General features: G+C 49.0%; 1 protein-coding gene across 1 annotated transcript; it reads right to left on the bottom strand.

Moving 5' to 3' along the window:
* Positions 1 to 2,620: 2,620 nt before the first annotated feature.
* Positions 2,621 to 12,146, bottom strand: DMBX1 (diencephalon/mesencephalon homeobox 1; the record flags this gene model as incomplete). Its single annotated transcript, XM_075261839.1, has 3 exons — positions 2,621 to 3,021; positions 3,633 to 3,987; positions 11,940 to 12,146. Coding segments are annotated over 3 exons (963 nt in total), but the record flags the coding sequence as incomplete, so codon positions are not given.
* Positions 12,147 to 13,038: the final 892 nt, after the last annotated feature.

The raw sequence follows: 13,038 nt of genomic DNA, 5'->3' as shown, positions 1-13,038 counted from the left end.
ACCAGTTGTCAGAGATGTGTCCCCCATTGTATAGCCAGTTGTCAGAGATGCGTCCCCCATTGTATAGCCAGTTGTCAGAGATGCGTCCCCCATTGTATAGCCAGTTGTCAGAGATGCGTCCCCCATTGTATAGCCAGTTGTCAGAGATGCGTCCCCCATTGTATAGCCAGTTGTCAGAGATGCGTCCCCCATTGTATAACCAGTTGTCAGAGATGCGTCCCCCATTGTATAACCAGTTGTCAGAGATGCGTCCCCCATTGTATAACCAGTTGTCAGAGTTGCGTCCCCCATTGTATAACCAGTTGTCAGAGTTGCGTCCCCCATTGTATAACCAGTTGTCAGAGTTGCTTCCCCCATTGTATAGCCAGTTGTCAGAGATGCGTCCCCCATTGTATAGCCAGTTGTCAGAGTTGCTTCCCCCATTGTATAACCAGTTGTCAGAGATGCTTCCCCCATTGTATAACCAGTTGTCAGAGATGCTTCCCCCATTGTATAGCCAGTTGTCAGAGATGTGTCCCCCATTGTATAGCCAGTTGTCAGAGTTGCGTCCCCCATTGTATAACCAGTTGTCAGAGTTGCTTCCCCCATTGTATAGCCAGTTGTCAGAGATGCGTCCCCCATTGTATAACCAGTTGTCAGAGATGCGTCCCCCATTGTATAACCAGTTGTCAGAGATGCGTCCCCCATTGTATAGCCAGTTGTCAGAGATGCGTCCCCCATTGTATAACCAGTTGTCAGAGATGCGTCCCCCATTGTATAGCCAGTTGTCAGAGTTGCGTCCCCCATTGTATAACCAGTTGTCAGAGATGCGTTCCCCATTGTATAGCCAGTTGTCAGAGATGCGTCCCCCATTGTATAGCCAGTTGTCAGAGATGCGTCCCCCATTGTATAGCCAGTTGTCAGAGATGCGTTCCCCATTGTATAGCCAGTTGTCAGAGATGTGTCCCCCATTGTATAGCCAGTTGTCAGAGATGTGTTCCCCATTGTATAGCCAGTTGTCAGAGATGTGTTCCCCATTGTATAGCCAGTTGTCAGAGATGTGTTCCCCATTGTATAGCCAGTTGTCAGAGATGTGTCCCCCATTGTATAGCCAGTTGTCAGAGATGTGTCCCCCATTGTATAGCCAGTTGTCAGAGATGCGTCCCCCATTGTATAGCCAGTTGTCAGAGATGCGTCCCCCATTGTATAACCAGTTGTCAGAGATGCGTCCCCCATTGTATAACCAGTTGTCAGAGATGTGTCCCCCATTGTATAACCAGTTGTCAGAGATGTGTCCCCTATTGTATAGCCAGTTGTCAGAGATGCTTCCCCCATTGTATAACCAGTTGTCAGAGATGTGTCCCCCATTGTATAGCCAGTTGTCAGAGTTGCTTCCCCCATTGTATAGCCAGTTGTCAGAGATGCGTCCCCCATTGTATAACCAGTTGTCAGAGATGCGTCCCCCATTGTATAGCCAGTTGTCAGAGATGCTTCCCCCATTGTATAGCCAGTTGTCAGAGTTGCGTCCCCCATTGTATAACCAGTTGTCAGAGATGCGTCCCCCATTGTATAGCCAGTTGTCAGAGATGCGTCCCCCATTGTATAGCCAGTTGTCAGAGATGTGTCCCCCATTGTATAGCCAGTTGTCAGAGATGCTTCCCCCATTGTATAAGCCAGTTGTCAGAGATGCTTCCCCCATTGTATAAGCCAGTTGTCAGAGATGCTTCCCCCATTGTATAGCCAGTTGTCAGAGATGCTTCCCCCATTGTATAAGCCAGTTGTCAGAGATGTGTCCCCCATTGTATAGCCAGTTGTCAGAGATGCTTCCCCCATTGTATAGCCAGTTGTCAGAGATGTGAGTGTTCGGTCTCCCTCCCATAGACGCCACTGCCTGTGATCTTCTTGTGTTTTGGGCAGGACATGGTGTAGAGGACATAGCGGGCGCGGCGCGGCTCTCCAGGGCCCTGCGGCTCTCACTGACTGCCATGGTAATCTCTGCTCCTAATGTTTTGGGCGTTGATGTACGAGCAGAGCGAGGCGCAGGTTTCGTGCGACATTACAAGCCTGTAACCTCTTCCACCTTGTCCCCGGCCTGAGGCCATCACTATGTGATATGTTCTCGCACAATCTGCCACCTGGGACCAATCCACACACAGCCGCACAGCCGCGCACGTCAAGGGCATCGCTTTCCATTTCCCCTCTATACAAGTGGGAGCTTCTTCTCATTTGCTCCATCCCCCATGTACATCTGTTCCCTGTCACCGGCCGCTGCACCGCGCGTCTCACCATTCCCGGGGACTTTTAACCGTTCATCGACCTGAAACATTAAGGTTCTGTTTACACCTGCAGAGGGCGCCTCGGTGGAGGGAGAATATGGCGGCGGCGGCGGCGGCGTGATGGAAGCCAATAGACCCTTACAAGGACGTTACAGCTCCACCACTACAAAGTACGATATGAGACAGCAGGGCGTGGCGTGGCCCGGACGTGGCCTTTATTATACATTCACATGACAAGGGATTGGCGGCTGGCGAGCTCCGCCTACTTACATTCAGCGACACCACAATGAGATTCACATGTTTGTAGCACATGATGTGCGGCGGACACACGGCAGGTACAATGTGCACACGCAGCTAGTTCACAGCTAGTTGGGTAACGTGTCCAGTCCTAAGGATGCTGCGTGTTGTTTTGCGCGGAGCCGCAGATTTTCGATGCTTGTTGTTTTGCTGTTGAGATTCGGGAGGGCCCCGGAGCTCTGCAGGATGGGCGAGGACCAGACTTGCTGAGCGTGTGACAGGGACTGGTAATAGGACTGACAGTGCAGGGTGCTGAGCGGGGCCATGCCAACATTCATCCCCAGGTAGGGCACCGCTGGGGGGCTGGCCATGTCAAACGATGAGTAATGGACCAGGTTGTTGGTGGCGGCCATGTGTTGTCGAAACTGTTCTTGCAGGCGGAACAAGCTGAGCGGAGAGGAAGAGTAGGAATGAGTTGGAGGGAGACAATTACTGGAAGTGGGGGTGACCGTGCTGCTGACGGGGGACTCTGCAACAGAAACAGACCCTCAGTTATTAAGAGGCAGAAGGTGTCAGGACTGGAGGGATACAGCGACTCTCACAGCAAACACTGCGCCTGCACAACGCAACGCACATATCTCAGGCTCTGCTCTAGGCTGGAGTCACTTGCACTGCTTTCACTTCCTACTCTGTAACGTTGCTGCCCCGACAGCTCGTGTGCTCGGCTCTCTGTCAGTCCAGGAACACCTGACCACAAGCTGGAGTTGCTCCACTTTGGAGTTATGGAACCCCCAACCCTAACAGTGCAACAAGAGGTGCAGCTGGAACGGGTAGAGTCTGTGTGAGCTGTGTGAACAGGGCTGACATCACTGCACAGCATTGCGATTCTGATGATGTCACTTAGAGCCGGCCATCGCAACCATTGTAATCTCTCTGGGAACTGTTTGTAATGACAACAACCGGGTGAACAACAAACTGTGCAGGAGTCTGCGCGCTTACTGCAACGCGAGTCCTTAGGAGACACTTGGGGTACGCGGGGCGCTGCCTGATCTAAAGCTGCACCACTAACAGTTAGTGACAGAAGAGGCTGCTGCGGCACCTCATTGCTCACTCATTATACCAGGCCACACTTGCACTCACCTGTTTTTGGACTTGCTCGCTTGTAGTTCAGGACTTTGGAGTCTGTGAGAGAAGATTTTTCCGTTTTGGTCTCCTCATGTGGAGTTTTGGGATCATCCTCTTTGTCAGTTTGTTCCTCCGCAGCAGACTCGCTAGCAGACTGTTCAGAAAGTGCCGAGTTCAGCTCCAGGCTGGCATCACTCACAGAACTGTGCAGGGTCTTGGCGTCATGGCTAGATGCTGTTGGCTCCGCGGGGGCGGGGCTAAGCTTGGCTTCGCTGCTGCTCATTTCTGATTCTTTGTGTTTCTGTAATTGTTCTTTCTGGAGACTCCGCTGCTTCTTACGGAATTTGGCTCTTCTGTTCTTAAACCAAACCTGCAATGTAATAAGAGACAGTCGTTAGGCCCCTCCCCCACACTGTATATAATGTATACTAGAGGATCACATATAATCACGAGTAGTAAACGCACATATATATCATTTGTATCCACATTTCCGAGGGCGTCATGAAAATGGTTTATCTGGGTCTATACCATCCTAAAGATTAGGCAGGGAGAACTCGAAATACGGACAGTAAAAGAGAAGAGCGGGGAGAGGACACCAAGCGGGCCTGGATTAGTAATGTCATGTGGGTGTCCACCAGGACCCTACATATGGGTATACACACCATATAGGTGCCATGTATAAGGAGCAGGCTGCTGAGGAGTTATAGGACTCCATAGACAGTGCATATAACATATCACACGGTGGGTGTGCACCAGGACCCTACATATGGGTATACACACTATATAGGTGCCATGTATAAGGACCAGGCTGCTGAGGAGTTATAGGACTCCATAGACAGTGCATATAACATATCACACGGTGGGTGTGCACCAGGACCCTACATATGGGTATACACACTATATAGGTGCCCTGTATAAGGACCAAGCTGCTGAGGAGTTATAGGACTCCATAGACAGTGCATATAACATATCACACGGGGGGTGTGCACCAGGACCCTACATATGGGTATACACACTATATAGGTGCCATGTATAAGGAGCAGGCTGCTGAGGAGTTATAGGACTCCATAGACAGTGCATATAACATATCACACGGTGGGTGTGCACCAGGACCCTACATATGGGTATACACACTATATAGGTGCCATGTATAAGGACCAGGCTGCTGAGGAGTTATAGGACTCCATAGACAGTGCATATAACATATCACACGGTGGATGTGCACCAGGACCCTACATATGGGTATACACACTATATAGGTGCCATGTATAAGGACCAGGCTGCTGAGGAGTTATAGGACTCCAGACAGTGCATACAACATATCACACGGTGGGTGTGCACCAGGACCCTACATATGGGTATACACACTATATAGGTGCCATGTATAAGGACCAGGCTGCTGAGGAGTTATAGGACTCCATAGACAGTGCATATAACATATCACACGGTGGGTGTGCACCAGGACCCTACATATGGGTATACACACTATATAGGTGCCATGTATAAGGAGCAGGCTGCTGAGGAGTTATAGGACTCCATAGACAGTGCATATAACATATCACACGGGGGGTGTGCACCAGGACCCTACATATGGGTATACACACTATATAGGTGCCATGTATAAGGAGCAGGCTGCTGAGGAGTTATAGGACTCCATAGACAGTGCATATAACATATCACACGGTAGGTGTGCACCAGGACCCTACATATGGGTATACACACTATATAGGTGCCATGTATAAGGAGCAGGCTGCTGAGGAGTTATAGGACTCCATAGACAGTGCATATAACATATCACACGGGGGGTGTGCACCAGGACCCTACATATGGGTATACACACTATATAGGTGCCATGTATAAGGAGCAGGCTGCTGAGGAGTTATAGGACTCCTTAGACAGTGCATATAACATATCACACGGTGGGTGTGCACCAGGACCCTACATATGGGTATACACACTATATAGGTGCCATGTATAAGGAGCAGGCTGCTGAGGAGTTATAGGACTCCATAGACAGTGCATATAACATATCACACGGTGGGTGTGCACCAGGACCCTACATATGGGTATACACACTATATAGGTGCCATGTATAAGGACCAGGCTGCTGAGGAGTTATAGGACTCCATAGACAGTGCATATAACATATCACACGGTGGGTGTGCACCAGGACCCTACATATGGGTATACACACTATATAGGTGCCATGTATAAGGACCAGGCTGCTGAGGAGTTATAGGACTCCATAGACAGTGCATATAACATATCACACGGTAGGTGTGCACCAGGACCCTACATATGGGTATACACACTATATAGGTGCCATGTATAAGGAGCAGGCTGCTGAGGAGTTATAGGACTCCATAGACAGTGCATATAACATATCACACGGTGGGTGTGCACCAGGACCCTACATATGGGTATACACACTATATAGGTGCCATGTATAAGGACCAGGCTGCTGAGGAGTTATAGGACTCCATAGACAGTGCATATAACATATCACACGGTGGGTGTGCACCAGGACCCTACATATGGGTATACACACTATATAGGTGCCATGTATAAGGACCAGGCTGCTGAGGAGTTATAGGACTCCATAGACAGTGCATATAACATATCACACGGTGGGTGTGCACCAGGACCCTACATATGGGTATACACACCATATAGGTGCCATGTATAAGGACCAGGCTGCTGAGGAGTTATAGGACTCCATAGACAGTGCATATAACATATCACACGGTGGGTGTGCACCAGGACCCTACATATGGGTATACACACTATATAGGTGCCATGTATAAGGACCAGGCTGCTGAGGAGTTATAGGACTCCATAGACAGTGCATATAACATATCACACGGGGGGTGTGCACCAGGACCCTACATATGGGTATACACACCATATAGGTGCCATGTATAAGGAGCAGGCTGCTGAGGAGTTATAGGACTCCATAGACAGTGCATATAACATATCACACGGTGGGTGTGCACCAGGACCCTACATATGGGTATACACACCATATAGGTGCCATGTATAAGGAGCAGGCTGCTGAGGAGTTATAGGACTCCTTAGACAGTGCATATAACATATCACACGGTGGGTGTGCACCAGGACCCTACATATGGGTATACACACTATATAGGTGCCATGTATAAGGACCAGGCTGCTGAGGAGTTATAGGACTCCATAGACAGTGCATATAACATATCACACGGTGGGTGTGCACCAGGACCCTACATATGGGTATACACACTATATAGGTGCCATGAATAAGGACCAGGCTGCTGAGGAGTTATAGGACTCCATAGACAGTGCATATAACATATCACACGGTGGGTGTGCACCAGGACCCTACATATGGGTATACACACCATATAGGTGCCATGTATAAGGACCAAGCTGCTGAGGAGTTATAGGACTCCATAGACAGTGCATATAACATATCACACGGTAGGTGTGCACCAGGACCCTACATATAGGTATACACACTATATAGGTGCCATGTATAAGGACCAGGCTGCTGAGGAGTTATAGGACTCCGTAGACAGTGCATATAACATATCACACGGTGGGTGTGCACCAGGACCCTACATATCGGTATACACACTATATAGGTGCCATGTATAAGGACCAGGCTGCTGAGGAGTTATAGGACTCCATAGACAGTGCATATAACATATCACACGGTGGGTGTGCACCAGGACCCTACATATGGGTATACACACTATATAGGTGCCATGAATAAGGACCAGGCTGCTGAGGAGTTATAGGACTCCATAGACAGTGCATATAACATATCACACGGTGGGTGTGCACCAGGACCCTACATATGGGTATACACACTATATAGGTGCCATGTATAAGGACCAAGCTGCTGAGGAGTTATAGGACTCCATAGACAGTGCATATAACATATCACACGGTAGGTGTGCACCAGGACCCTACATATGGGTATACACACTATATAGGTGCCATGTATAAGGACCAGGCTGCTGAGGAGTTATAGGACTCCATAGACAGTGCATATAACATATCACACGGTGGGTGTGCACCAGGACCCTACATATGGGTATACACACTATATAGGTGCCATGTATAAGGAGCAGGCTGCTGAGGAGTTATAGGACTCCATAGACAGTGCATATAACATATCACACGGTGGGTGTGCACCAGGACCCTACATATGGGTATACACACCATATAGGTGCCATGTATAAGGAGCAGGCTGCTGAGGAGTTATAGGACTCCATAGACAGTGCATATAACATATCACACGGTGGGTGTGCACCAGGACCCTACATATCGGTATACACACCATATAGGTGCCATGTATAAGGAGCAGGCTGCTGAGGAGTTATAGGACTCCATAGACAGTGCATATAACATATCACACGGTGGGTGTGCACCAGGACCCTACATATGGGTATACACACTATATAGGTGCCATGTATAAGGACCAGGCTGCTGAGGAGTTATAGGACTCCTTAGACAGTGCATATAACATATCACACGGTGGGTGTGCACCAGAACCCTACATATCGGTATACACACTATATAGGTGCCATGTATAAGGAGCAGGCTGCTGAGGAGTTATAGGACTCCATAGACAGTGCATATAACATATCACACGGTGGGTGTGCACCAGGACCCTACATATGGGTATACACACGATATAGGTGCCATGTATAAGGACCAGGCTGCTGAGGAGTTATAGGACTCCATAGACAGTGCATATAACATATCACACGGTGGGTGTGCACCAGGACCCTACATATGGGTATACACACCATATAGGTGCCATGTATAAGGACCAGGCTGCTGAGGAGTTATAGGACTCCATAGACAGTGCATATAACATATCACACGGTGGGTGTGCACCAGGACCCTACATATGGGTATACACACTATATAGGTGCCATGAATAAGGACCAGGCTGCTGAGGAGTTATAGGACTCCATAGACAGTGCATATAACATATCACACGGTGGGTGTGCACCAGGACCCTACATATGGGTATACACACTATATAGGTGCCATGTATAAGGACCAGGCTGCTGAGGAGTTATAGGACTCCATAGACAGTGCATATAACATATCACACGGGGGGTGTGCACCAGGACCCTACATATGGGTATACACACCATATAGGTGCCATGTATAAGGAGCAGGCTGCTGAGGAGTTATAGGACTCCATAGACAGTGCATATAACATATCACACGGTGGGTGTGCACCAGGACCCTACATATCGGTATACACACCATATAGGTGCCGTGTATAAGGACCAAGCTGCTGAGGAGTTATAGGACTCCATAGACAGTGCATATAACATATCACACGGTGGGTGTGCACCAGGACCCTACATATGGGTATACACACCATATAGGTGCCATGTATAAGGACCAGGCTGCTGAGGAGTTATAGGACTCCATAGACAATGCATATAACATATCACACGGTGGGTGTGCACCAGGACCCTACATATGGGTATACACACTATATAGGTGCCATGTATAAGGAGCAGGCTGCTGAGGAGTTATAGGACTCCATAGACAGTGCATATAACATATCACACGGTGGGTGTGCACCAGGACCCTACATATGGGTATACACACTATATAGGTGCCATGTATAAGGAGCAGGCTGCTGAGGAGTTATAGGACTCCATAGACAGTGCATATAACATATCACACGGTGGGTGTGCACCAGGACCCTACATATGGGTATACACACTATATAGGTGCCATGTATAAGGACCAAGCTGCTGAGGAGTTATAGGACTCCATAGACAGTGCATATAACATATCACACGGTGGGTGTGCACCAGGACCCTACATATGGGTATACACACTATATAGGTGCCATGTATAAGGACCAGGCTGCTGAGGAGTTATAGGACTCCATAGACAGTGCATATAACATATCACACGGTGGGTGTGCACCAGGACCCTACATATGGGTATACACACCATATAGGTGCCATGTATAAGGACCAGGCTGCTGAGGAGTTATAGGACTCCATAGACAGTGCATATAACATATCACACGGTGGGTGTGCACCAGGACCCTACATATGGGTATACACACTATATAGGTGCCATGTATAAGGACCAGGCTGCTGAGGAGTTATAGGACTCCATAGACAGTGCATATAACATATCACACGGGGGGTGTGCACCAGGACCCTACATATGGGTATACACACCATATAGGTGCCATGTATAAGGAGCAGGCTGCTGAGGAGTTATAGGACTCCATAGACAGTGCATATAACATATCACACGGTGGGTGTGCACCAGGACCCTACATATGGGTGTGCTCACTTTATAGGTGCCATGTATAAGGAGCAGGCTGCTGAGGAGTTATAGGACTCCATAGACAGTGCATATAACATATCACACGGTGGGTGTGCACCAGGACCCTACATATGGGTATACACACTATATAGGTGCCATGTATAAGGAGCAGGCTGCTGAGGAGTTATAGGACTCCATAGACAGTGCATATAACATATCACACGGTAGGTGTGCACCAGGACCCTACATATGGGTGTGCTCACTTTATAGGTGCCCTGTAGTTAGAAGGTGGTTACATTATTTGTGTCCTCGGTCTCTTGGTACTAGGACGGTCACTTTGGCTGACATCACTTTGGTGCAGTTTATTCTCATGTATAGAACTTTTTTCACTTGGACAATACGACTTCTTCTGGCTATATGATATGTTATATGCCTTTACTTGACTAGGGAGCCCTATGTGACCAGAACCGCCTTCTAATTACAGGGCACCTATAAGGTGTGCAAACCCATATGAAGATGTAGGGTCCTGGTGCACACCCAACGTGTGTTATGTTATATGCATTGTCTATGGAGCCCCAGGCAGCCTGCTCCTTATATAGGGGCACCGTGTGATATGTTATATACATTGTCTATGGAGCCCCAGGCAGCCTGCTCCTTATATAGGGGCACGGTGTGATATGCTATATACATTGTCTATGGAGCCCCAGGCAGCCTGCTCCTTATATAGGGGCACGGTGTGATATGCTATATACATTGTCTATGGAGCCCCAGGCAGCCTGGTCCTTATATAGGGGCACGGTGTGATATGCTATATACATTGTCTATGGAGCCCCAGGCAGCCTGCTCCTTATATAGGGGCACCGTGTGATATGTTATATACATTGTCTATGGAGCCCCAGGCAGCCTGCTCCTTATATAGGGGCACGGTGTGATATGTTATATACATTGTCTATGGAGCCCCAGGCAGCCTGCTCCTTATATAGGGGCACCGTGTGATATGTTATATACATTGTCTATGGAGCCCCAGGCAGCCTGGTCCTTATATAGGGGCACGGTGTGATATGCTATATACATTGTCTATGGAGCCCCAGGCAGCCTGCTCCTTATATAGGGGCACGGTGTGATATGCTATATACATTGTCTATGGAGCCCCAGGCAGCCTGGTCCTTATATAGGGGCACGGTGTGATATGCTATATACATTGTCTATGGAGCCCCAGGCAGCCTGCTCCTTATATAGGGGCACCGTGTGATATGTTATATACATTGTCTATGGAGCCCCAGGCAGCCTGCTCCTTATATAGGGGCACGGTGTGATATGTTATATACATTGTCTATGGAGCCCCAGGCAGCCTGCTCCTTATATAGGGGCACCGTGTGATATGTTATATACATTGTCTATGGAGCCCCAGGCAGCCTGGTCCTTATATAGGGGCACGGTGTGATATGCTATATACATTGTCTATGGAGCCCCAGGCAGCCTGCTCCTTATATAGGGGCACCGTGTGATATGTTATATACATTGTCTATGGAGCCCCAGGCAGCCTGCTCCTTATATAGGGGCACCGTGTGATATGTTATATACATTGTCTATGGAGCCCCAGGCAGCCTGCTCCTTATATAGGGGCACGGTGTGATGGACACTTGATCCTCAGTAATTCCCATAGCAGATAGTGGACACATCCCTCATCCAGGGCGCCTGGTGTCATCTCCCCGCTCGGCACTCTCATCTTTGTCTTGTTTTGGGGTACTTTAGATATTTTTAGATTATCTCTAATCCGTGTCCACATTTTGAGTTCTTCCTGTCCTGGGATTGTGGGGTACGGGTCAGTTACCCTTATATTCGGTGAGGTCCGCATTTTAATGTGTTCCCTAACCAGATCCATTTGTGATGGAATATTCCGGGTTGGGTTTAACCCTTTGCCATGTTTGTATCCCATCCTAAAGATGTCCGAGCACCCCCAGAGACATGGCTCTAGCCTGATGGGCCACGGGCACTGACTGACAGCCTGGCAGGGCCTAGTACCTGGACTCGGGCCTCGGGGAGGTTGGTGCACATGGCCAGTCGTTCCCGCATCACCACGTCAGGATAATGCGTCTTCTGGAAAGTCTTCTCAAGAGCCTCCAATTGCTGAGCCGTGAAGGCCGTGCGACTCCTCCTCTGCTTGCGGTGCTGAGACCCGTAGCGGGCTTCCAGGATGATGTCTTGAAATGTACAGCCGTTGGAAGATAAAACAGGGCCAATTTAATTACAGGAAGAAAGAAGACGGACAATGTGATATTACACTGACCCCTCACCCCCCATCCCCAGGACCATATAATCCCCCCATCACCCCCCCAGTATATACCGAGGACAATGGACTGTGATATTACACTGACCCCTCACCCCCCATCCCCAGGACCATATAATCCCCCCCATCACCCCCAGTATATACCGAGGACAATGGACTGTGATATTACACTGACCCCTCACCCCCCATCCTCAGGACCATATAATCCCCCCATCACCCCCAGTATATACCGAGGACAATGGACTGTGATATTACACTGACCCCTCACCCCCCATCCCCAGGACCATATAATCCCCCCATCACCCCCAGTATATACCGAGGACAATGTACTGTGATATTACACTGACCCCTCACCCCCCATCCCCAGGACCATATAATCCCCCCATCACCCCCAGTATATACCGAGGACAATGTACTGTGATATTACACTGACCCCTCACCCCCCATCCCCAGGACCATATAATCCCCCCATCACCCCCAGTATATACCGAGGACAATGGACTGTGATATTACACTGACCCCTCACCCCATCCTCAGGACCATATAATCCCCCCCATCACCCCAATATATACCGAGGACAATGGACTGTGATATTACACTGACCCCTCACCCCCCATCCCCAGGACCATATAATCCCCCCATCACCCCCCAGTATATACCGAGGACAATGGACTGATATTACACTGACCCCTCACCCCCCATCCCCAGGACCATATAATCCCCCCATCACCCCCAGTATATACCGAGGACAATGGACTGTGATATTACACTGACCCCTCACCCCCCATCCCCAGGACCATATAATCCCCCCATCACCCCCCAGTATATACCGAG

This window comes from Leptodactylus fuscus, unplaced genomic scaffold (assembly GCF_031893055.1).
Source record: "Leptodactylus fuscus isolate aLepFus1 unplaced genomic scaffold, aLepFus1.hap2 HAP2_SCAFFOLD_461, whole genome shotgun sequence".
Lineage (NCBI taxonomy): Eukaryota > Metazoa > Chordata > Amphibia > Anura > Leptodactylidae > Leptodactylus > Leptodactylus fuscus.
This window is presented reverse-complemented; position numbering and strand designations above follow the sequence as displayed.